Source organism: Paramormyrops kingsleyae, chromosome 20, assembly GCF_048594095.1.
Source record: "Paramormyrops kingsleyae isolate MSU_618 chromosome 20, PKINGS_0.4, whole genome shotgun sequence".
Classification (NCBI taxonomy): domain Eukaryota; kingdom Metazoa; phylum Chordata; class Actinopteri; order Osteoglossiformes; family Mormyridae; genus Paramormyrops; species Paramormyrops kingsleyae.
This window is the reverse complement of record NC_132816.1, coordinates 22,221,087-22,244,710: the sequence shown is the minus strand read 5'-3', so window position 1 is coordinate 22,244,710 and position 23,624 is coordinate 22,221,087. Positions and strand designations below refer to the sequence as shown.

Below are 23,624 nucleotides of genomic sequence, written 5' to 3'. Positions count from 1 at the left end.
GTGACAGATTGAATACATTTCCACTGCCGTAAATCCACCCATTGGCTCAATGGGATGTACTGGTGCCTCACACTGCCAGGGTTTTGAGTCCTGCCTCTGATTGGCTGTATGGCCAGTCCGTCTGTCTGTCCTCCCTCAGTCCATTGGTGGATTGGTGTCTCTAAGCTGCTGCAAGTGTAAAGCTCTTCTCATCTGGTCATGTTGGATTCGTATCAGATTCAGCTTAGGGGAATATAAGGAACTTCTAACCTTGAAACTCAAAATGGACTTGCACCCCTGCACCCGAATCACATACTTGATTATTTTGTTTACAAGATACTACATATCAGGCCAGTAGTGCAAAGGACAGAGTGTACAAGCCACATCTCCTGTTTCATGGAGTAATCTCTGAGTCTGATGCTTCAAAAGTTCAAGAGTTCAAATGATCAATGTAGTGGAACATCTCACTGGGAAATCCACACATCTTATCTCGGAGTGCACATACATCTCAGAGCACATAAATTCATAATCTAATCATGGCACACACATTTTAAACACACACGAAAGTTTAAAAGTTGAATTTGAAGTAAAATCTAACTATTCTTACACAGAGACTCAATGACAATAAAATGTATATGATATAATAAACTGCTTTTTATTTATTACGGTTTATGAACAGTGTATATAGAGCATGACCGCATAAGCTTGGCTGAGGCAGGCAGGCTGGGCTGTGGAGCAGCCTGAGTCTCCTTAATGAAGGATTAGACTGGGGAGGGTCCCTCCCCCCTCCCTAATCCAGGCATGTGCATCACACACCCTTTACCTCGGTGCCTATAGCTTGAATTTCATTTTTACTTTTCCAGCTGTGAAATTTGCTTTGGATAAAACACATTGTCAGAAAGCAATTCTTAGTCTTGGCAATTTCCAGTTTAAGTATGGCTAAGAAACTCAGACACTACAGAGAGCACAAGACATCATCACTGTAAATGACTGGGTGTTGTGAGGGTGGGGATGACAATGTGAAAGTGAGGTGGGCACTGTGAAGGCCGGTGTCACTGTGAAGACAGGTGGAACTGTGAAGGCCGGTGTCACTGTGAAGACAGGTGGAACTGTGAAGACAGGTGGAACTGTGAAGACAGGTGACACTGTGAAGACAGGTGGCACTGTGAAGGCCGGTGTCACTGTGAAGACAGGTGGAACTGTGAAGACAGGTGGAACTGTGAAGGCGGGGGGCACTGTGAAGACAGGTGACACTGTGAAGACAGGTGGCACTGTGAAGGCCGGTGTCACTGTGAAGACGGGTGGCACTGTGAAGACAGGTGGCACTGTGAAGGCGGGGGGCACTGTGAAGACAGGTGGCCTGCATGGCTTCCTCACATGCCCTCACTTCCAGCGGTTGATTCGGAGCAGCTGGACATAAGCCAGGGTCATACACACTGACATTATGCCCAGCAGGGCCACCTCGTTCTGCCAAAATCCCCACATGCTGTAGTCAATTCCCTGCTGCTTCATGTACATTTCACCTGTAATACTGGGGAGGAGAAGGAGCCATAGACAGAGAGACAAGTAGATAGGCAGGCAGACAGACAGACAGACAGAAGGACAGACAGGCAGAGTCAGAAAGACAGAAACAGACAGACAGATGTCAGAGAAGGGATGGCTGTCAATTTCATGCTGAAAATGAGCATTCTGAAGTTATATAACAAGTAACCATACTCTAGTCAGCGATACAGTGGGTTGCACAAAATGACACAAACAATAAATGAAAAGACCAACGTACTCCAGACACACACAACAGCAGAGCTCATTAACAGAATAGCTGTTAAATGCCACAAGATTATACCCATAAAAATCACAAGGCCATCAGGAACTCTGTGACCTAGACTCAAAACCCTGTGAAGGAGAACAAAACCCTGTGAAGGAGAACAAAAACTGGCGAAGGAGCACAAAATCCTGTTAAGAAGCACAAAAGCCCATGAAGGAGCATAAAACCGAATGAGGGAGCAGATAACCCAGTGAAGGAGCACAAAACCAGATGGACAAGCACAAACCCTGGATCCCTGACTGATTCTGGGCAGCCATCTCATGGGAGTCACTGCGCTTGTATAACAGCAGTGAACATGAGGCTTCCTGTGGTGCGAACACTGTACCCCCGCAGTGCTCCCATATTCCAGCATGGCCACGCCCCTATTCACCCTCTCATGCAAAATCAGAACCGTTTTATTAGTACAAAGATTAAGCCAAATGCCTTTCATGGGCAGATCTAATCTATCATTCTCTACTATCACCGAACCTCTGGAGAGAAGTGAAAAAGTGCAAAGAAAGTGCAAAGTGGAGGCTGTAATATGACAGCTGCAGCACTAGGAGGCAGAGATGCATCAGGGAGCAGGACCTACATGGTGAAGTTACTGCTGAACACTTGCCCCTTCAGCTCGTTGATGGTCACTGCCTGCGTGAGAAAATGCAGATGGGAGGTTGTCATTTTGGCAAAGCCTGGAAAAAATGATTGTGAAACACTTTACAACAGGCAAGTCACTGAAACCTGACTATAGAAATAAGCTAATAAAACATTATATGATTATAATATGAACTGACAGACCTTTTCTGCACTGGGACACTGAACAGGATCGGACAGCTGGATCTATTCAAACTGCGGTCTCCTTTCTCACCTGCAGACCATAGCGGAAGATGCTAGTCCACTGCATCCAGGACATCCAGCTCAGCATGGAGTTGAGATTGACTAGAAAACCCCCAAAGACCTGTGGGCAGGGAGAGTCAGGAGGAAGCTTAGAAAGCGAATGGGGCTACGCAGACCCCGGGGCTTCGGACTCACCAACCAGAACACAAGAACACGTCAGCACGTCTCTCTGTGCGCATGTGCCGCAGGACCGGCCGCTGAAGCGCATTTATCCTGCGCCGTACTCATCTTACTCATCAGCACCACTGATCATGGTCTGCCTGCTATAACCACTGTCATCATCACGGGCATCAGCACGGGCATCAGCATGGGCATCAGCACGGGCACCAGCACCACCATCAGCATGGGCATCAGCACGGGCACCAGCACGGGCATCAGCACGGGCACCAGCACGGGCACCAGCACGGGCACCAGCACCACCATCAGCATGGGCATCAGCACGGGCACCAGCACGGGCATCAGCATGGGCATCAGCACGGGCATCAGCACGGGCATCAGCACCACCATCAGCATGGGCATCAGCACGGGCATCAGCACGGGCACCAGCACGGGCATCAGCATGGGCATCAGCACGGGCACCAGCACGGGCATCAGCACGGGCATCAGCACGGGCACCAGCACGGGCACCAGCACCACCATCAGCATGGGCATCAGCACGGGCACCAGCACCACCATCAGCATGGGCATCAGCACGGGCATCAGCACGGGCACCAGCACCACCATCAGCATGGGCATCAGCACGGGCACCAGCACCACCATCAGCATGGGCATCAGCACAGGCATCAGCACGGGCATCAGCACAGGCATCAGCACGGGCACCAGCACCACCATCAGCATGGGCATCAGCACGGGCACCAGCACCACCATCAGCATGGGCATCAGCACGGGCATCAGCACGGGCATCAGCACGGGCATCAGCACGGGCACCAGCACCACCATCAGCATGGGCATCAGCACCACCATCAGCATGGGCATCAGCACCACCATCAGCACGGGCATCAGCACGGGCATCAGCACGGGCACCAGCACGGGCACCAGCACCACCATCAGCATGGGCATCAGCACGGGCACCAGCACCACCATCAGCATGGGCATCAGCACGGGCATCAGCACGGGCACCAGCACCACCATCAGCATGGGCATCAGCACGGGCACCAGCACCACCATCAGCACGGGCATCAGCACGGGCACCAGCACCACCATCAGCATGGGCATCAGCACAGGCATCAGCACGGGCATCAGCACAGGCATCAGCACGGGCACCAGCACCACCATCAGCATGGGCATCAGCACGGGCACCAGCACCACCATCAGCATGGGCATCAGCACAGGCATCAGCACGGGCATCAGCATGGGCATCAGCACGGGCACCAGCACCACCATCAGCATGAGCATCAGCACGGGCACCAGCACGGGCATCAGCATGGGCATCAGCACCACCATCAGCATGGGCATCAGCACGGGCACCAGCACGGGCATCAGCACGGGCATCAGCACGGGCATCAGCACCACCATCAGCATGGGCATCAGCACGGGCACCAGCACGGGCATCAGCACGGGCATCAGTACGGGCATCAGCACAGGCACCAGCACCACCATCAGAACTGGCATCAGCACGGGCATCAGCACGGACACCAGCAAAACCATCAGAACGGGCATCAGAACCACCATCAGCACGGGCATCAGCACCACCATCACCACGGGCATCAGCATGGGCACCAGCACCACCATGAACACGGGCACGCTGCCACACCTTCCCGGAGCTCACCATCATGAAGACGAAGGGCAGGGCGATGAGGATGTTTGCCATGGCGAAGGACGACACACTGGCGCTGACCAGGAAGGCAAGACCCACGGAGGCCAGGCTGGCCAGGCTCATCGTGAGGGCGAACAGCAGGAAGGCCTCCACGTCGGGCTTCAGGCCTGGGGGGGGGGAGACGGGCGAATGAACTGGCGTGTGGCGCAGTCAAACCACCAAGGGCATCAGATGAGGGGAATAAACACCGATCATGGAGAAGAAAGCTGTCGTCTGAGCTACCGGGGAAGATGGGGTAAGCATGCCGACGGGGTCGCTGACCCACCCATCATGTAATAGGCGATGCTGGAGAACAGGAACACAGGAATGATGCGATTGGGCACGAGGTCAGCAAACACTTTGGACAGGAAGTAGACAGACGTGCGGTAATATCCACTGGAGTTTTCATGGCTGCGGGGATGCAGGTGGTGAAATTAGTGCTGCCGCATTCGAGAAGAAGACCCGGCTGTGAATGATTTCTCCAGAGCTGCTGCTGGTGGAAGGGCTCCGGGTCCGACACACGGTGGGGGGGGGTGTGCTCCTCTATCCACTGCCCAGCACGCATACAGGCCACCAGCTGGAATTCCTAACTCTTCTTAAACGTAAGCAGCCCCCTGGATTTAGCTCAGACCAAGCCCTTAAGCTAAGAGCAGCACTCCCAAAGAGGGATGACTCACATGAAGAGGGCGCGCTCGTTGATGAAGAGCTCCACCGCCGAGAGGTTCCCAAACACCATGTTGATGATGAGGAAGAAAAACGCGCCGATCCTGCACATGCGAGGGTCAGGATATGTCACCATGGCGACATGTGGGGGTGGGGGGGTGTAATCAGAGCCAGCAGATAATAAAGTGTGAGCAAGGCAGACAGAGCACCCCCCAGCAGCCTTTATCAGACCCCGATATAGCGCTTCATGATTTAACATCTGATATAGCAGTGTCGAATCATGTGACAAGTAAGTCATGTGACAAGTCATGTGACAAGTAAGTCATGTGACAAGTAAGTCATGTGACAAGTCATGTGGTGGCATGGCAGGGATCATGTGAATCAGGTGTCACCACGGTGTTCAGCCTTGGAAGCAGGTTGACTCTTGCTTGCCTCAGATTACCTGTTCTGCAGGGCCTCCGGGAGGCTGTGAGGGATCTGATAGTAGATGAGACCAACCAGGATGGCAAAGATGACGTTGAGGATGAGCTGGGCGTAGGATGTTTGAGGGTTCCTCAAGATGTTCTTCACTGTACGGCCACAAACCACCCACAGCTGGTCAAGACAAGCGCTGTTACACACTGAAGGAGGTAATCTCCTTCACACACACACACACAAATGCATGCAACTCACACACAGACACACACCTCCCATACATTCACACACGCTCATGGATACACACACAAACACACACACACACACATATTTGTATTATATCTTTATGGGGACTCTCTATTCATTTCTATGGGCATAACCCTAATCCCAACATGACGACCTTAACCCCTACCCAGTCCTAACCTTAACTATAAGTAACCAAATAAAAAACAAGACTTGGCTAATTCATTCGTTTGTTTGTTTGTTTACACACAGCACATGCACAGACACACAGACACCCAGACACACACACATACACACGCTCCGTACTCTGTCCTGTGTTAAAGTTTTACAGCCTCCTGAAGCCTGAATGATGGTAATAAACAGGGTCAGTTATAGGTTAAGGGCTCTTTGCTATGTTAAAGGACAATAAACAGAAGACTCACTTAGAAGCTAAAAGCAGGTGTTTGTCATTGACACGTGACGATGCCAACATGTCACCATGCCGACGGGTGACCATGCGGACGTGTCACCATGCCAACGTGTCACCATGCCGACGGGTGACCATGCGGACGTGTCACCATGCCGACGTGTGACTATGCCGACATGTAACCATGCCGACGGCTGACTGTGCTCACACCTGAAACAGGAAGGAGGTGGCATAGTTTGGCTTGTCTCTGACGGCCCGCATGCCAGGGTCCACCGCAAGCACCATCGTCTCCAGCTGCTCCATCAGCTCTCTGAAGAACCGCGACTCTCTGTACTTCTGGGCCAATGCGTCCTCCGCCCCCAGGACTGGGAAGATGGGAGGGGAGGGACCCGCCAGGGGTCCTTCTCAGCAGCCAGGCCTGTGCTCAGTGGCTTAGGGCCCTATGCCTGTGAGCGGATGTCTGATGGGTTGGGTCCCACAGACTATCTGACCCCACTTTCATACATAAAGATGTCTGCTAATTAAATAAAATCTTAATTTCTGCTTCAGATTCTCATGGCAAATTCACAAGAAGCTCTGGATGGTCCTACAGGGACCCGTGATTACCAGCATCAGGAGAGTCCTGGGTTGGAGTGATGTCCCCGTTGGTTATGTCCAGGAAGAAATCAGCAGGGTTGTTAAACAGCTCGCATTTGTATCCTAGGCAAACAGCCAGAAACACAGATGCAAGGTCTGTGAAAAACACATTATTATTCATATCGTAGGAACTGAGATTCTGCCTGAACTCAAATCTGAACAATGTTATCAATGTCAACAAGGTGGACCCACTGCTGATCTCTCCTGCCAATTCCCACTGCTGATCTCTCCCGCCGATCCCCACTACTGATCTCTCCTGCCAATTCCCACTGCTGATCTCTCCCGCCGATCCCCACTACTGATCTCTCCTGCCAATTCCCACTGCTGATCTCTCCCGCCGATCCCCACTCCTGATCTCTCCTGCCAATTCCCACTGCTGATCTCTCCCGCCGATCCCCACGCCTGATCTCTCCTGCCAATTCCCACTGCTGATCTCTCCCGCCGATCCCCACGCCTGATCTCTCCTGCCAATTCCCACTGCTGATCTCTCCCACCGATCCCCACACCTGATCTCTCCTGCCAAGCCCTGCTGCTGAGCTCTCCTACCAATCCCCACGGCAAGTGTAAGCTCACTGGGTTTTGAGGTTCCTCCAAAAGAAGATATTGCTGCTTCTTTTTTTTCAAAACAGCCTATTTTTATCAGAGATATCCATCGAGGTGGTAAATGTGGCCATGGAGCTGAATGACCACAGGAGATGCGCCTGCTCATTACTTTCCTGCATGAAGCTGCTGCACATGCAGCTTATCTTGCAAAAAATGCCAGAGCAGCACAATGCAGTGTCTTATCTGTCCATGCTGAGGATGCATCTCACTCAGATGGCCAACTTATCACGAGCCACAGAGACGCTCATTTCCAAAATCATGCTTTGGTGAATTTGTGAAATTCATATTGTGCAGAAAAGTCTCGCCCAGTCTCTCAATCTGCTCCATCCTGTCCATACCGTCACTGCAAGGTCACTCACCGAGGTCCTCGAAGTAGGACACGGCCTGCTCCGCCAGACCAGCATAGATGATCTCGCCTTTGTTCATGAGGGTAAGGTGGTCAAAGAGGCGGAAGATAGAGAACCGGGGCTGGTGGATGGAGAAGATGATTGTTTTTCCTTTCCTGGACAGTCTGCAATCAGAGTAGAGAACTGTGTAGGCGGCAGCGTCGACATGCTATATCTCCAAAGTATCCTTACATAAGGGCAGCAAAGGGCTTTAACACACAGACTGCCAGGAACAGACAGAAATATCATGTCAGGTTTAAGCTATGAGCTGGGCCCCTTTCTTGTTTTTATGGGGCCTCACTCAAAGAGTCACTTTGGGGCCCCTAATGCTCCTCAGATGTTTTAAAAATGAAAGGAATCACAGCTAGCCAGCAGAGTCAGAAGATCACAGCTAGCCAGCAGAGTCAGAAGATCACAGCTAGCCAGCAGAGTCAGATATTGTTAAATAAATAAATGTGTGCACAAATAAATATATTCTAAAATGTGGCAATAAATTATATGAAATGTGAGCATAAATCCTTTAAGAAAAAAATTCTTCCTGTTTATTGCTGGTTTTATTTATATATTTGTTTGTTTTAGTGATACTGCACCTGGGTTTGAGGTTTGTTCCAGTGTTGTCATGGAGATTTTGCCAAGCACCCCCCCCCCCCCCATGGCCCAAAAACATGCTATGACTAATTGGATTTGCTGAATTGCCCATAGGTATACGTGGAAACTTAAAACTTGATTATATTTTGAAGATATTGTGCACTTAGGAAACAACAGTGTTCCTGGTATTCTATGCTTTTCTTCTGTTTTTCTAGCTTCTGAAACACAAGTTTATCCTTTCTTGTGTTCATAGTTACTCAAACAGGAAGCAAGTGAGCCGTATTTCACGCTTGCAGATATGACGTCACTATGTGCAAAGAGCCCATTAGTTGATTATGATGTGTTTGAGCAGAGAAATCTTCAAACTGTGTTAGATTCTGGCCTCCAGGGTCGGATTTGGGAAACCCTGGCTTACGGCGTGGGTGGTGAGTGTCTCTGATGATGCTGAATAGTGTTGGATGCAGATGTCCAGCAGGGTGGGCGGTTATGTCCTGGTGATATCTCCTTCTTAAAAAATAATTGATCAATTTAATCTATTTACTTATTCATTCATTCAATTGGTAAACGGGACATGGCTTACAGGTCGGGTCCCGGTACCTTTGCAACAGGGCTATGATGGAATTGGCAGTGTTGGCATCCAGGCCGGTGGTGGGTTCATCGAGGAAGAGGAGCGAGGGGGATGTGATCAGCTCCATACCGATGCTGCAGCGCTTCCTCTCGCCCCCCGACACGCCGCGCAGAAACTCCGTCCCGATCTGCAGAAGCACGTGCCCGTGTTTGCACATGTGTGAGCGCCTCGCTCTGTGTCACCGGCCCCGCGGGTGTGTGTCACCGATGCTCCTCCACGCACCTTGGTCTCCGCACAGTCCTGCAGGCCCAGCTCCTCGATGATGCGGCTGACCTTCACCTCCTTGTCCAGTGAAGAGTACAGACCCGGGGGCAGCCGCAGGTTTCCGGAGAAGGCCAGGTTCTCCCTCACTGTCAGAGTGCCCATCAGGATGTCATCCTGGGAAAGGAAAGGAGCGAGAACGAAGAGCGACTGTGGCCAGGCACGAGGTCATGTGACTTCTGGAGAGCTACAGATGGATGGGCTGCCGGTAAGTAGGAAAGAGGACCGATAAAGACAGAGGAGCCACGGATGTACGATGGTGACATGCAAAGGTGACACCACAGCATCACTAACTCAGTGCGGCTTTGAAGGTGCAGCAAAATGTTTAAAAAACCTGCCAGAACCTACAAACAGCAGTCCCTGAAAGAAATGATCACATAAAACAGGATGACTTGTTATTAATTATATACATCCGTTCATCCACAAATCACTTCTCTTAGAGAGGATCTTGGGAAAAAGATGAAATTGTTCACAATGAAGTGTTTAATTGACATCTGCCGACCTCTCCTTCTGTTAGGGTGCCTTCGCTCACCTGCACGACGTACGCTGAGCTGAGTCTCAGGTCAGAGGTCACGACCTTGCTGTCCACCAGCACCTGACCAGAACGAAGCCCGTGGGGGTCCTTCCTGCCAGCGATGACGTCCAGCAGCCTGTAGGGGGGAAATGTCACATGATCCGGAGCAGAGAGTAATGTAGACATATACAGCTCTGGAAAAAAATAAGAGACCACAGCAACATTTTTAATTTCACCTATTTCTCAGTTTATGGGTCTACGTCTGTGTGAAAGATACATTTTTTTTTTTGCAAACTGCAGCCTGGCTCTTCCCTGCTTCTCATTGATGGAGGGCTTCTTCCTGGCTTTATGGGACTTTAATGGTTTCTAGCAGTCTGTCCTAGCAGTGCACTTCACACCACTTAATGTTTCCCATTCTTTTTGAAGGTCACTTGAGGTCATCCTCTGATTTATGAGGCACTGCTGAGTAAGTTGACAGTCATCTCTGGCATTAGGAAGTCGCTTCTCCCCTCTGTCGGGCTGGTTTTTGGTCATTGCCAGTGTCTCCTGCTTCATCTTGTTCTTGTGTTCCGCTGCCTTAGAAGTTTTGAGCCTGGAAGCAGCCGGCGTAGCAGTGTAGCCTCTGCCATCAGAACCAGGATTAAACCAGGATTTAAGAATGCCGTGAAGTGGTCTCAATTTTTTCCAGAACTGTATATACAACTTTGGATATAAATATTTTTTGTCCGATTATGGAAAAACATGAATCTTCTGAGAGAATGGTGACCAGGTCCAGGAGATGCAGGAATTCCAGAAGATGTTACTGGGAATTTTATGCTACCCCTCCTTGGTAGAAAAAGGCAGGAATTCACGCATGGTAAAGGGTCACTTACGAGGTTTTCCCGCTCCCCGTCGGACCCATAATAGCGTTCATCCCTGGCTTCATGATCCCACTGAAAGACAAAGCCTACTGCATCACAGAGCCTGGAATCAGCCAATCGCAGTCACAGGTCTGTAATTTACCATGCATCTCAGCCAATCACAGGCGTGTAATTAACGTCCGTCGCAGATCTGTAATTTACCGTGCATGTCAGCCAATCACAGGCGTGTAATTAACGTCAGTCGCAGATCTGTAATTTACCGTGCAATACTAGAACTCGTGGCCATAAGTGGAAATTAGATGGAGAACATTTTAAAACGAATTTGAGGAAGCACTTCTTTACACAGCGTGTAGTTAGAGTATGGAATAGTCTTCCTGCTAGTGTAGCGGAAGCTAAAACCCTGGGTTCCTTTAAATCAGAGCTAAATAAGATTTTAACAACTCTGAGCTATTAGTTAAGTTCTCCCCAAACGAGCTTGATGGGCCGAATGGCCTCCTCTCGTTTGTAAATTTCTTATGTTCTTAATGATATTTAATAAACAAAACGAAACTGAAAACCTTATTCAAACATAATGGGGCTTTACGGAACCTGAGTGAACCTCAGTGGTAGATTTGTGGGCTGTCCGCTTTCCACGCCCGTGGAGTGACACTTCACCAGGAAGTTTGGGAAGCCATCAAACTTTCTTGGGACGTGACGGTGCTGTTCTTCTAGCAGGACGGTGTCCAGTCAGCAGAAACGCCTGGCTAACGTCACAGAGAGCATTCTGCGGTTCTTCTCGCATGGTGCCGGTAGTTAAGGTGCCACATACCTGACATCCTTCAGGATCTCCTTTTCAGGCCCTTTCTGGAAGGGGCCCCTGCTCTCCCTCACGCAGTAGTGCAACTTCTGGAAGGTCAGGGTGGGTCCAGGGCTGTGCGCGGTTTGTGGTCCCTCCTCCGAGACCTCCGGGGTCAATTTGGTCAGCATGATGCTGTCGGCGAGGCATCCAGCGTCCCGGTTCATATGCCCTGCTGTCTCTGCCTCTGTGCCCTGCACTTCCTGCCGACAGCGATTCCCATCATCTGAAGCACTTCTGAAGCTCATTCGTCCGCCACACGCTGGTGCACTTTGGATGGAGGCAGGGCTTTGGTTATGGCGCTCCCCCCACCCCTGAACCTGGTGCCGGTTATGTGGTCATTAACACGTGATGAACATCACAAAGCGTCCCAGAAGACAGCCCTGCAGGAGAGAGACAAGCCAAGTGTAACAAATGAGCCCAGCCCTTACATTATTTGGATTTGTTGGGTGTTATAAAACTTACTGTAGGATAGTTTAATGACAATTGGCAAGCCAACTCAACCTCACCCCCCTGCCCCTTGTGTAAACCACCCCCCTCCCCCATTATATAAACCAAGGTTCATTCCAACTGTGTGTGGAGTTTGTTCTCACTGTGTTTGTGAGGGTTCATTCGAGCTGTGTATGGAGTTTAACTCTTTCTGAAGGTTCATTCCAGATGCATGCAGGTTTGTCAGGGTTGTTGCCATCCGACCTTTGCCCTTTCTTAATATTCCCTATTTGACCAGTAGGCGTCGCTGGTTATCTCACTTCTGCCTTCCCTGTCTTATAGCCCTTTAGCCTTAGTGTGTTTCCCCAGCTCCATGAACTGCCACATAACTCAGCTTGGAGGCTGTAAACCTTTGCTCATGGGTTTGAGGCTTATCACAGACCACCCTCACCTGTTTCTGGTCGTGGGTTTGAGGCTGGCCACAGACCACCCTCACCTGTTTCTGGTCGTGGGTTTGAGGCTTATCACAGACCACCCTCACCTGTTTCTGGTCGTGGGTTTGAGGCTGGCCACAATTCAATTCAATTTCAATTCAATTTTATTTATATAGCGCATTATCACAACATTACATTGTCTCAATGCGCTTTACATTTCTGCCTCGTAAGGACCCCCCATTGAGTAAGCCAAAGGCAACGGTGGCAAGGAAAAACTCCCTAAGAGGAAGAAACCTTGGGAGGAACCAGACCCAAAGGGGGAGCCCATCCTCCAGGGGGCGGCAGATGAGTCAAACAAACAAGATGAAATGACTAAGCTAATACAGACAAGAGGAAGTGACTAAGCTAATACAGGGGTTGAAATATATGTCTCAATGCAGCGGCCGACCGGTGCAGGCACGTGGTGCTTGATGCACGATGGCAGGATTAATAGACACACAGCCGCAGGATGGATGGCGAGGCATCGTGTTGAGCCAAGGGCAGGCAGGTTGGAGGGTAGTTGCCGGAGGTCGAGGTAGATGTCTTGCAGGCCGCAGAGGCATAAACTCTTCAACGACATTGTGCTCCATGGAGCACACCCCAGAAGGGGTGACCCTCACCTGTTTCTGGTCGTGGGTTTGAAGCTTATCACAGACCACCCTCACCTGTTTCTGGTCGTAGGTTTGAGGCTGGCCACAGACCACCCTCACCTGTTTCTGGTCGTGGGTTTGAGGCTTATCACAGACCACCCTCACCTGTTTCTGGTCGTAGGTTTGAGGCTGGCCACAGACCACCCTCACCTGTTTCTGGTCGTGGGTTTGAGGCTGATCACGGACCACCCTCGCCTGTTTCTGCTCGTGGGTTTGAGGCTGATCACGGACCACCCTCGCCTGTTTCTGCTCGTGGGTTTGAGGCTGATCACGGACCACCCTCACCTGTTTCTGCTCGTGAGTTTGAGGCTGATCACGGACCACCCTCGCCTGTTTCTGCTCGTGGGTTTGAGGCTGATCACGGACCACCCTCACCTGTTTCTGCTCGTTCGGTTTGAGGCTGATCACAGACCACCCTCACCTGTTTCTGGTCGTGGGTTTGAGGCTGGCCACAGACCACCCTCACCTGTTTCTGCTCGTGGGTTTGAGGCTGATCACAGACCACCCTCGTCTGTTTCTGCTCGTGGGTTTGAGGCTGGCCACAGTCTGCAAGGATGTGCTGAATTTGTGATCAGGAAGATGACGTGTGAACGAGAAATTCTGCGAATGAATGGTGAAAGGATATTACATCAGATAAATTATGCTATGCAGGTCACACAAGGTTAGTATTAGTGAATATCTGTTGCTAAGAAGGGAAGAGGGGATTGTTTCTAGATGGTTCCACTGAATAAGCACTCAGCCTGGCAGTTATCAAGCAGCCTGCACACCATCTTTCTCGCCGATGAAGTGCTCGTTGCACCCTTGTGGGGGCCGTTGGGTCAAAGCTGTTGGCTTGGTGGTCTCTTTCAGGTTGTTCTCTGGGTTTTTGATGTTGTCTGGACAAACCCCCAGTGCTGTAATCGAATTAGGTTTCTGGAGGTATTATGTGTTTGTAAGTCTCTGCTTCTGCAAAAAAATGTTATAAATGAACCAGTAAAGTGGGGGCAAAAGGATCATTTTCCCAGGGGAATCATTAAAATATCACCATTCTTTTCCATTATTCTATTAAACACTGCTGGCAAATGGAATTCATTCTGACTCCAAATATAAGAATGTTTAAGGTGCTGACGTGATTTCAGTGTAGTTTTGTGGGTTCGGTGTAGTTTTGTTACTTGTGCACAGCAGAACATAATGTTTTACACAAATTGCAATGTTTTAGTACATGTATGCAAATGATAATAGAAAAGAACAGAATATCATTATTGTCGTTATACATAAAAATAAAGATATTAGATTATATTCTATTATCATTTGCATACATATATTACGTACAATTTTCCTAATTATCAGCTGGGGAAGCCATTTTGCGGATTAAGTTCGAGAACAGAGGTACCACTGTATTCTTGTTACAGAAACGGTGGATGCTTACTGCGAAACAGTGCAACAGTTAACTCATTTATTGGGATAGATGAACTGATACATAAACCCAAAGAATATGCTTGAACAATGAATATCTTAATGGATGCAAACAATGGCATATATTTTGTGAATTAATTAACAATTGGAACTGCTAGATTCCCCTTGCCTAGAAAGCAAGTAAAAAATGTAGGAACAATACTCAATCATCTCTAGTGGTATGTCTATCAAAGGAAGTCCTGGTCCTTTAGTTGTTCTGTCCCTTACAAAAAGCCTGTCAGCCACTTCTCTCAGATTGGCGAAGACAACATTACTGATGTTGTTGTTCGTCTGGGCGACAAACTCATTTAACCTGTCTAAAACTAAATGACTTCTGAGCAACAGAAAATCTGCAGAGTATGAACTATCGTCAACTTGCTGCGCTAGCATCATAAGTTCCTCCACAATTTCACCGATCATCTCCATTGCTCAAATTTCCCCCTCTTGGTCGTCGACTGCGAGTGACGTCACTCCCCATACAATCACGCCCCACAGTATAGAGCCACCCTTGACGCTGATTGACAGGTTTCCGTGTAATGCGTCGGAAATTCAAATACAAAATGAATTGCGATTGCGTTTGAGTTTTGGCAGGCTACATAGAAAGTGCTGCAGAGAAAGTGAAAAAGCAGACGTGGTAATTGATTTTGCTATTTAAATATGACAGGCTCATAACTTGTAAGACATGGGAAATGCAACTGCAAATGGACTTTTTCATTTGAAATTTGGCAGTCAGTGTTCGTTCGCGAAAGCGAAAAAGCAAACGGAAATGCAAAATTGCATTTGAATCATGTCACACTTTATGCGTCCATATATGGAAAACGCAATTGCAAATGCAATTAGCAATTCCTTTTGAAAAATGTCCAGGATTTCCCTCCATATTTCCAAAAGCAATTGAGTAAAACTGTAATAATGCCAGCAAGATGAGGAGCAGGTGGATTGAAGTGACATGCGGCTCCCGCTTATGGACACACTGGGACCTAGGGGGACTGAGACCATGAGACTCCGGTCTTTGGCAGGGGCCCAACTTCCCAGCGTGCCCCCCCCCCTGGAGTGACATGCGGCTCCCGCTTATGGACACACTGGGACCTAGGGGGACTGAGACCATGAGACTCCGGTCTTTGGCAGGGGCCCAACTTCCCAGCGTGCCCCCCCCCCCTGGAGTGACATGCGGCTCCCGCTTATGGACACACTGGGACCTAGGGGGACTGAGACCATGAGACTCTGGTCTTTGGCAGGGGCCCAACTTCCCAGCGTGCCCCCCCCCTGGAGTGACATGCGGCTCCCGCTTATGGACACACTGGGACCTAAGGGGACTGAGACCATGAGACTCCGGTCTTTAGCAGGGGCCCAACTGCCCAGTGTGCCCCCCCCCCCCTGGAGTGACATGCGGCTCCCGCTTATGGACACACTGGGACCTAAGGGGACTGAGACCATGAGACTCCGGTCTTTGGCAGGGGCCCAACTGCCCAGCATGCCCCCCCCCCTGGAGTGTATAAAATACGGAACAAATAGCGTTCCGTAAAATGAGGAACAGGCAGCAGCCCTGAGTGGCCATCGATGTGAGGTCAGCTAGCTTGCAGGGAGGTGGATGCATTTCCTACACAGACCTGCAGGTACAGCACCAGCTGCTTCCTCATGCTTTCATTTTTCTCTTTTCTGTGCTCCTGACTTGGGCTGGCTTGAAGCGTTCTCTCTCTCTCTCCCTCTCTTTCTCTCTCTCTCATTAATCGGGCCCTCCCCCTTCCTGATTTGATCAGGGGCCCCACATTCTGTGCTGTGCTTGATATACGTGCAGGAAGAGGTGGCTCTGGTCCTTAGATCCTAGAGAACACAGAGCATGGTATCTGGGGAACATGAACCTTGGGTGAAAGGCCAGCAGGCCTTGGAAGCCTCAGGCATCGTACTACAGAGCATGTGGCCCATCATGGACACAGCAGTGAAGTCACAGTGTCACATGGGGACATGGACACCAGTGCTGGTGTGACATTCGTCACGTATATATCTGGGCTGTTTGGAAACTCTGCAGTGGTGTGATCTTTTAAATATTACTAACTGCCGTCTGACTGTCAGCTTTTTTTGGTCTGATCCTTGACAATAACAGACAGCAGCTGATGACTTCCTCTTGCTCTTATCAGTGATTTCAGTGATTAACAGTAAAGCTGCTTTTTGCTTGGCTCAGGGCTGAAGAGCAGGAGCACTGAGACGACATCTTTCTGACGAGCAGATCAGCCGGTCTGCACAAAGTCAGTCAGCACCAGTGTGTTAAAAAGTCACTTTATTACACTGACTCAAATGTGTTCAATTTTCCTGAGTTAAAAAACAAATATAACATAATATCTTCCTGAGACCCGAGGAAAACAGTGTCCTCCAATTTTAGGTTATTTGTCTTTGGAGGAAATAAGACATCTTACAATTAAGATTTTTTCAAATCTCCTCCTTGGATTGCCACCTTATCGTGGTGGAGGGGTTTGCGTGCCTCAGTGACCCTGGGGGCTATGTTGTCGGGGGCAATAGCCCCTGGTAGGGTCTCCCAAGGCAAAAAAGTCCCAGGGGAGGGGCCAGACAAAGAGCAATCCAAAAGAACCCTATGAAAAAGTATCCAAACAAAGTCCCGTTTCCCTTGCCCGGACTAGGGTCATCGGGGCCCCACCCTGGAGCCAGGCCTGGGGGAGGGGCCCTTTGGCGAGCGCCTGGTGGCCGGGCCTTGACCCGTGCGGCCCGGCCGGGTACAGCCCAAAAGAGGCACGCGGGACTGTCCCCAGGTGGGCCCACCACCCACAGGGGGAATGTCAGGGGTTCGGTGCTTTGTGGATCGGGTGGCGGCCAAGGGAGGCCCTGGCAGTCCGATCCCCGGCTGACAAAACGAGGAGGCCCTGGGGCAGACCCAGGACTCGCTGGAAGGATTATATCTCTCGGCTAGCCTGGGAACGCCTCGGTGTCCTCACTGGGGAGCTGGTAGAGGTAGCTGGGGAGAGGGAGGTCTGGGTGTCTCTCCTGAAGCTGCTGCACCCGCGACCCGAACCCCGGACAAGCGACAGATAATGGATGGATGGATGGATGGATTTTTTCAAATGTATTTTTATTTTTAATTTCACAGCATGTCCTCTTTAGTGTACAACAGGAATAAATACGTTTCCCAACATCAGTGAAAAGATAGATGCAAAAATACAATGTCCAAAATTTCCGAGTTCCGAGAGAAAAACGAACGCACCATTAGATAACCGCCTTGACAAACATTCACATACACGTCTCAATCCTTGCTGAAGTGTGTCGTCGTGTTCTCTCTTTCACGCTCGTCACAGTATAGATAGCTTAGATCTATCTGATTTGATTTTGTGTTAAACGGATTTTTTCTTTTCAATTCAAAATTCATGTAGGCCTACCGCTTGTCACGTTGAGAGGTGCATAGAAAAAATAATTGTGTGCAATTTCTCATGGGTACGGGCGGGTAATGGGCGGAATGTTAACGGGCCCGGGCGGGTGCGGATTTAACTTTGAAATAATCACGGGTGCACGGGGGTGTGGTGCTGTACTGTGCGGGTGCGGGCAGGTGCTGGTCTCCAAAAGTGGACTCGTGCAGGACTCTGCAGTGCAGTGACAGGGATGCTGTGGCCAATGATGGAGCCCATCCTGTAGTCAGTGTGGATCACATTGCCCCAGTGCAGTGACAGGGACACTGTGGCCAATGGTGGAGCCCATCCTGTGGTCAGTGTGGATCACATTGCCCCAGTGCAGTGACAGGGACACTGTGGCCAATGGTGGAGCCCATCCTGTGGTCAGTGTGGATCACATTGCCCCAGTGCAGTGACAGGGACACTGTGTTGTTAAAATGGTGTCGTTCTTCAGTAGAGACCTAAACCTGAGATCCTGACTCTCTGAGGTTATAAAAGATCCCTGGGCATCTTTCGAAAGAGTAGGGGTGGTACCCTGATGTCCTGGATAAAACTGCCCACTGTGGCCTTTCAAATTGGGCCCCCAATATCTAACTGGTGAATTCTCTCCTGCCCCTTCACCACCTTAGTTACTGTGTAGTGAGCATACTGGTGCTGAATGGCTGCCTTGCATCACCCGGGTGAGGGCTGCATAGTGGGGGTGGGTGACGTGGCCAATTTGGGAAAATATGGTGCTTCTAACTTATGACACAAACAGAAACCTACGTCTTTATCTGCTGGTAGGAAAAATAGACTATCTGTCTTTGTACAGGATATGACAGGATGGTAGGAGATAAGATCACAGCTGACATTAGCAAGATATGAGCATAATTGAAAGGCCATAGGGGTGGAGGGAGTCCCCCTGGATCGGGGTGTTGGGGAAGGGGAAGGGGAAGGGGGCGGAGCCACACCCCCCCGGTCCTCAGAAGGACTGCACTTCCTAGGAGGAGCCGGAGATGACCTCAAAGGTTTTAGCGCAAATGTGGTACGAGTGCCGCACATTTCCATTCCAAATCTAAACCTTTTATCTTATCATTCGTTTTTCTCTATTGCTTTGGCGCATTTCCTGACGCATTTTTTACATTCTCAGACCTATAACAGCATTTCTCTAAGCAATTCACGCTTATAGCGTCACAGTAAGGCTAAGCTGCAAAAGGCCCTAACTCACCCAAAGTCATTAATTCATGCCTCAAAGGCAAATAAATCCACCTGTCAATTAGTTAGTGCCACCAAAAATGAAACGTACAATCTGCATTATTTAAACCATGAGAGTCAAAATACTTTTGTCATATTGTCAGCATGTCAGTGTAGTATGACAAGTATGACAATGTAAGTATAACAGTGTAAGTATGTCAGTGTTAGTATGACAGTGTCAGTACGCCAATGTTAGTATGCCAGTGTAAGTATGCCAGTGTAAGTATGCCAGTGTAAGTATGTCAGTGTAAGTATAACAGTGTCAGTATGTCAGCGTAAGTATGTCAGTGTAAGTATGTCAGTGTTAGTATGACAGTGTCAGTACGCCAATGTTAGTATGCCAGTGTAAGTATGTCAGTGTAAGTATGTCAGTGTAAGTATGTCAGTGTAAGTATGCTCCTGAGCTCCACAATTATGAATAATAATTGCATCCCACTATCTCACTGTCACTGCCTGATCATTATTTTCACAAACTGATACTTATTCTTGTTAGACACCAGCAGTTTCACCATTGTAAGGCTCTACATTACAGTATGTAAAGTTCACTGGTAAGAGAAATCACTCGCATGCACGTGTAACTGCGAACAAAAGGTCACACAGCACTGTATAACACAAAAACAACGAAATGGTAATACAAGAACAACAAAATCATCTCCTGTGGGAACCACAAAAACAAAAATAGCGTATGCAATTCATGGAATATATTCTCAAATCATTTTGAAAGCTTGACTAACTTTGGCACATGGTACCTCTCACAGTGGTCACTTAATTTCATAGCTCTGGGAACAAGAGACCACAGCAAAATTCTTAGTTTCACTCATTTCTCAGTTTATGGGTCTGCTTCTTGTAAAATGCACATTGTTTTGCAATTTGTGAGCTTTTGTGGTTGGCTTTTGTGTGGTTTGGCGTGTCATAAGGTGGCTGGTAGACAACCGAGAAAGGGAGAGGCCGGGGGCCGGGGGCCGGGGGGGGCCTCACAATCGTAACTGTTTGGGATTACAGTTAAAATGGAATATGGAAAAACACCCTCAGTGGCGTCCCAGCTGACACTGTGAACAGACATCATGATGATCATTTAAACGTCTCTAGCTTTGACTGCTTACACTTTACCATAATGCCGGGCATCCATCTGTTCACGGTGTGCCTGGTGTCTATCCCACAATGCCGAGGGGCGCGGCGCAGCATTTACATTTACATTTACATTTACATTTACAGCATTTGGCAGACGCCCTTAGCCAGAGCGACTTACATAAGTGCTTTAAGACTCCACAATGAATTTTTCCCGATACTAGCTCAGTAAAAACCAAGGCTATGAACACCATCGATCTAATACTCTGTTGGAAAAGTGCTTTTTTTTTTTTTTTTTTTAGTAATGCAAGTATAATGCCAGAAGTGCTAATTCAGGTATTTCTGGAAAAGGTGTGTTTTAAGTCGTCTTTTGAAGACATTCAGTGACTCAGCTGTTCGGACATCTAGGGGGAGTTCATTCCACCAACTTGGTGCCAGAACAGAGAAGAGTCGGGAGGTGTGTCTTCCTTGTGCCTTGAGGGGTGGTGGGACCAGTCGAGCAGTGCTGGAGGATCGGAGAGATCGTGGTGCAGTGCGGGGTGTGATGAGGTCTTTTCAGGTAGGATGGAGCCAGATCATTTTTGGCTTTGTATGCGAGCATCAGTGTTTTGAATCTGATGCGGGCAGCCACAGGAAGCCAGTGTAGGGAGCGCAGCAAAGGAGTGGTGTGGGTGAACTTGGGAAGGTTGAAAACAAGTCGAGCAGCTGCATTCTGAATCAGTTGGAGGGGACGAATGACGCTCAGTGGTAAACCCACTAGGAGCGAGTTGCAGTAGTCAAGGCGGGAGATGACGAGGGACTGAACGAGTATCTGGGTAGCCTGTGTGGAAAGAAATGGACGTATCCTTCTGATATTAAACAGGAGAAACCGACAAGAGCGGGAAACGTTGGCGATATGAGAGGAAAAGGATAGACGATTGTCCATGGTAACCCCAAGGTTGCGAGCAGAAACCGAAGGACGGATCAGGGAGTTGTCGAGGGAGATCGCAAGGTCCAGGAAGGGGGATGAGTCAGCAGGGATGTACAGCAGTTCCGTTTTACTAGGGTTGAGTTTCAGTTGGTGAGCGGTCATCCAAGATGAGATATCAGCTAGACATGCAGATATCTTAGTGGAGACATGAGTGTCTGAAGGAGGGAACGAGAGGATGAGTTGAGTGTTTGGCTGTAGAGGCTGCTGGGATTGCTGTACTGTGCGGGAGTGGTGTAGTCACTGTGTGCACTTGTGTTGTGTTGTGCGCCTGTTGAAGCGGTTGATTTGATTTGAATTATCTGTAAAGTATATTTGAGCGTTTGTGTGCCAGCACGGTTACGTGGGTGGTTGTTGTTGTTTTCATTTTTTACTCTTATTTTTACGTGTGTACTTGTCTGTCCTTGTGAGTGTTACCGACAGCTGCGGGCGCGAGCGGCGTTTCTGTTTGCGTCCTTCGCATCAAACACCCGCGGGTAATATTATCGAACATCGGTAACATTAACTCTAAAAGGTCAGTTGCTCCGGAGCTTTGCTCGGTCGCCGGTCGGGGCCGGGAGGACATTTTCCACTTTTTTTCCCGCTCCGGCAGTAGCCTGCTTTGAGAGGGTTTTTGTGGTTTTTTGGCCTCCCTAGAGCAACTTCGCTTTAGTTTAGCTAAACGTGATTCAGCAGGAAGTTAATCTCGGGTAAGTAATTGTAAATTTGGTTATTTTAAAAGTTAAATTTAAAGGTTGTTATCGCTGACGCTGCCGGATAATTTATAATAAAGTACCGATTTAACGCAAGTGTTAATTTAGTGTTTTAGTGTACTCTGCACTTTGTTTTAACTATACGTTAATTAGATCAACTAAAAGTTTAAATATTCTCTATTAATATACTGGGCTGGGAGTAAAGGACGGGGACATAGTGAGTTAGGTAATTATGGGGCCAGCTCAGTGTTGTGTTTGCAAGATGTTTGCCCTTCTGGATGCTTGCGTCCAGTCGGACTTCGTCTGCGAGCGATGTGGGTTAGTTGACTCACTCATGGTCCAGGTTCGTGACCTAGAGGAGCGACTGGCTCTCATCCAGCATAGCAATGAGTTAAAGGAGAGAGTTAATACGCCTTCTAGGGAGACTATGTGTACGTCACAAGCGGGGAGGGGGGAGAATGATGAACAGGTAGGTCGAGAGAGCTGGGTGAACGTAGGTCGTAGACGTAGAAAAGGGCGTACACAGTTCACAGAGGCGGCATCACCTGAAGTAACGGTTTCTAACCGCTTTCAGGTGCTTCCAGCTTTAGAGCCGGAAGAGACTGGGGAGGCAGGTGGGCCCTTGGGCACCAAGGAGCCACCTAACCCCAGTAGGAGGGAGGTTGTGGTAGTAGGGGATTCAATTATAAGAGGTGTAGATAGTTATGTGTGCACCCGTGATAGAGGATCCCGTACGGTGTCTTGCCTGCCTGGTGCCCAGGTAGGGGACCTTCCTGATCGAGTGGACAGGCTTTTGGCCCCAGCCGGGGTGGATCCAGTGGTCGTGGTGCATGTTGGCACCAATGACATAGGAAAGGGCAGAAGGGCTGTTCTGCAAGATAAATTTATAGAAGTCGCGGATAAGCTTAGAAGCAGAACATCCACGGTGGTATTCTCTGGAATACTTCCCGTGCCACGTGCAAGTCAGGCAAAATTAGCTGAGATAAGGGGATTAAATGCGTGGCTAAAATGGTGGTGTAGGAAAGAGGGGTTCAGGTTTATGGGGCACTGGAAGACCTTCTGGAACAGGTGGGACCTGTTCAAGCCGGACGGGTTGCATCTGAACCATAGGGGAACCAGTGTATTGGGGAGGCGTCTGTGCAGAATAGTTGAGGAATGTTTAAACTAGGGACTGGGGGGGCAGGGAGGTCAGTTAAGAATTTATGTGGGGAGAGACGGAAAGCCCAAATAAATATTAAAAGTAGACACTGTAAAAGGCCTACCATTAGTGGTCTGTATTTGAATGCTAGGAGTATTAGAAACAAAATTAATGACTTAGAGGCTTTAATTTCTTCAGACAATTACGACATTATAGGAATAACTGAAACATGGATGAGTGACAATGATGGTGATGAATATAATATGGATGGTTATACGTTGTTCCGTAGAGACCGGATAGGCAAGAAGGGAGGTGGTGTTGCAGTATACGTAAAAGAAAACTTGCAGGCAAGGGATCTCACTGATAAAAATAGAAATTCAGAAGCTGTATGGATCAAACTTGATGCTAAAGATTCAAATGGCCTAATTGTCGGGGTTTGTTATAGGGCACCTAATGTAGCTGTAGAGGAAAGCAGAATATTATATGATGATATCAGGATTATGAGTAATAAAAATGATGTGGTGGTTATGGGTGATTTTAATTTACCTGGGATACAGTGGGACACAGTCTCTGGCTCTTCTGTAAATGAACTTGAGATGGTGGAATTAGTACAGGATTGTTTTTTTACTCAGTTTGTTA

At 49.0% G+C, this 23,624-nt stretch overlaps 1 protein-coding gene across 1 annotated transcript; it reads right to left on the bottom strand.

The window, feature by feature from the left end:
• Positions 1–651: 651 nt before the first annotated feature.
• Positions 652–11,873, bottom strand: LOC111848449 (broad substrate specificity ATP-binding cassette transporter ABCG2-like). Its single transcript, XM_023820476.2, has 15 exons — positions 11,483–11,873; positions 10,687–10,746; positions 9,833–9,950; positions 9,262–9,417; positions 9,009–9,166; positions 7,797–7,948; positions 6,805–6,897; positions 6,409–6,563; positions 5,578–5,729; positions 5,150–5,239; positions 4,759–4,883; positions 4,446–4,600; positions 2,649–2,738; positions 2,376–2,428; positions 652–1,510 (listed from the first exon to the last, which is right to left on the bottom strand). Exons 1-15 carry the CDS (start codon positions 11,755–11,757, stop codon positions 1,363–1,365), a joined length of 1,980 nt encoding a protein of 659 aa, XP_023676244.2. The 5' UTR covers positions 11,758–11,873; the 3' UTR covers positions 652–1,362.
• Positions 11,874–23,624: the final 11,751 nt, after the last annotated feature.

What these genes read in the sequence shown, in the direction of transcription:
- LOC111848449 (XM_023820476.2), bottom strand. Translation starts at nt 11,757, where the DNA reads ATGAGCTTCAGAAGTGCTTCAGATGATGGGAATCGCTGTCGGCAGGAA. An exon ending in CCACCTCCTTCCTGTTTCAG is followed by an intron (nt 5,730 to 6,408) that starts GTGTGAGCACAG and finishes TGTCTTGACCAG; the next exon opens with CTGTGGGTGGTTTGTGGCCG. An exon ending in TGCCCTTCGTCTTCATGATG is followed by an intron (nt 2,739 to 4,445) that starts GTGAGCTCCGGG and finishes CCCTGCCCACAG; the next exon opens with GTCTTTGGGGGTTTTCTAGT.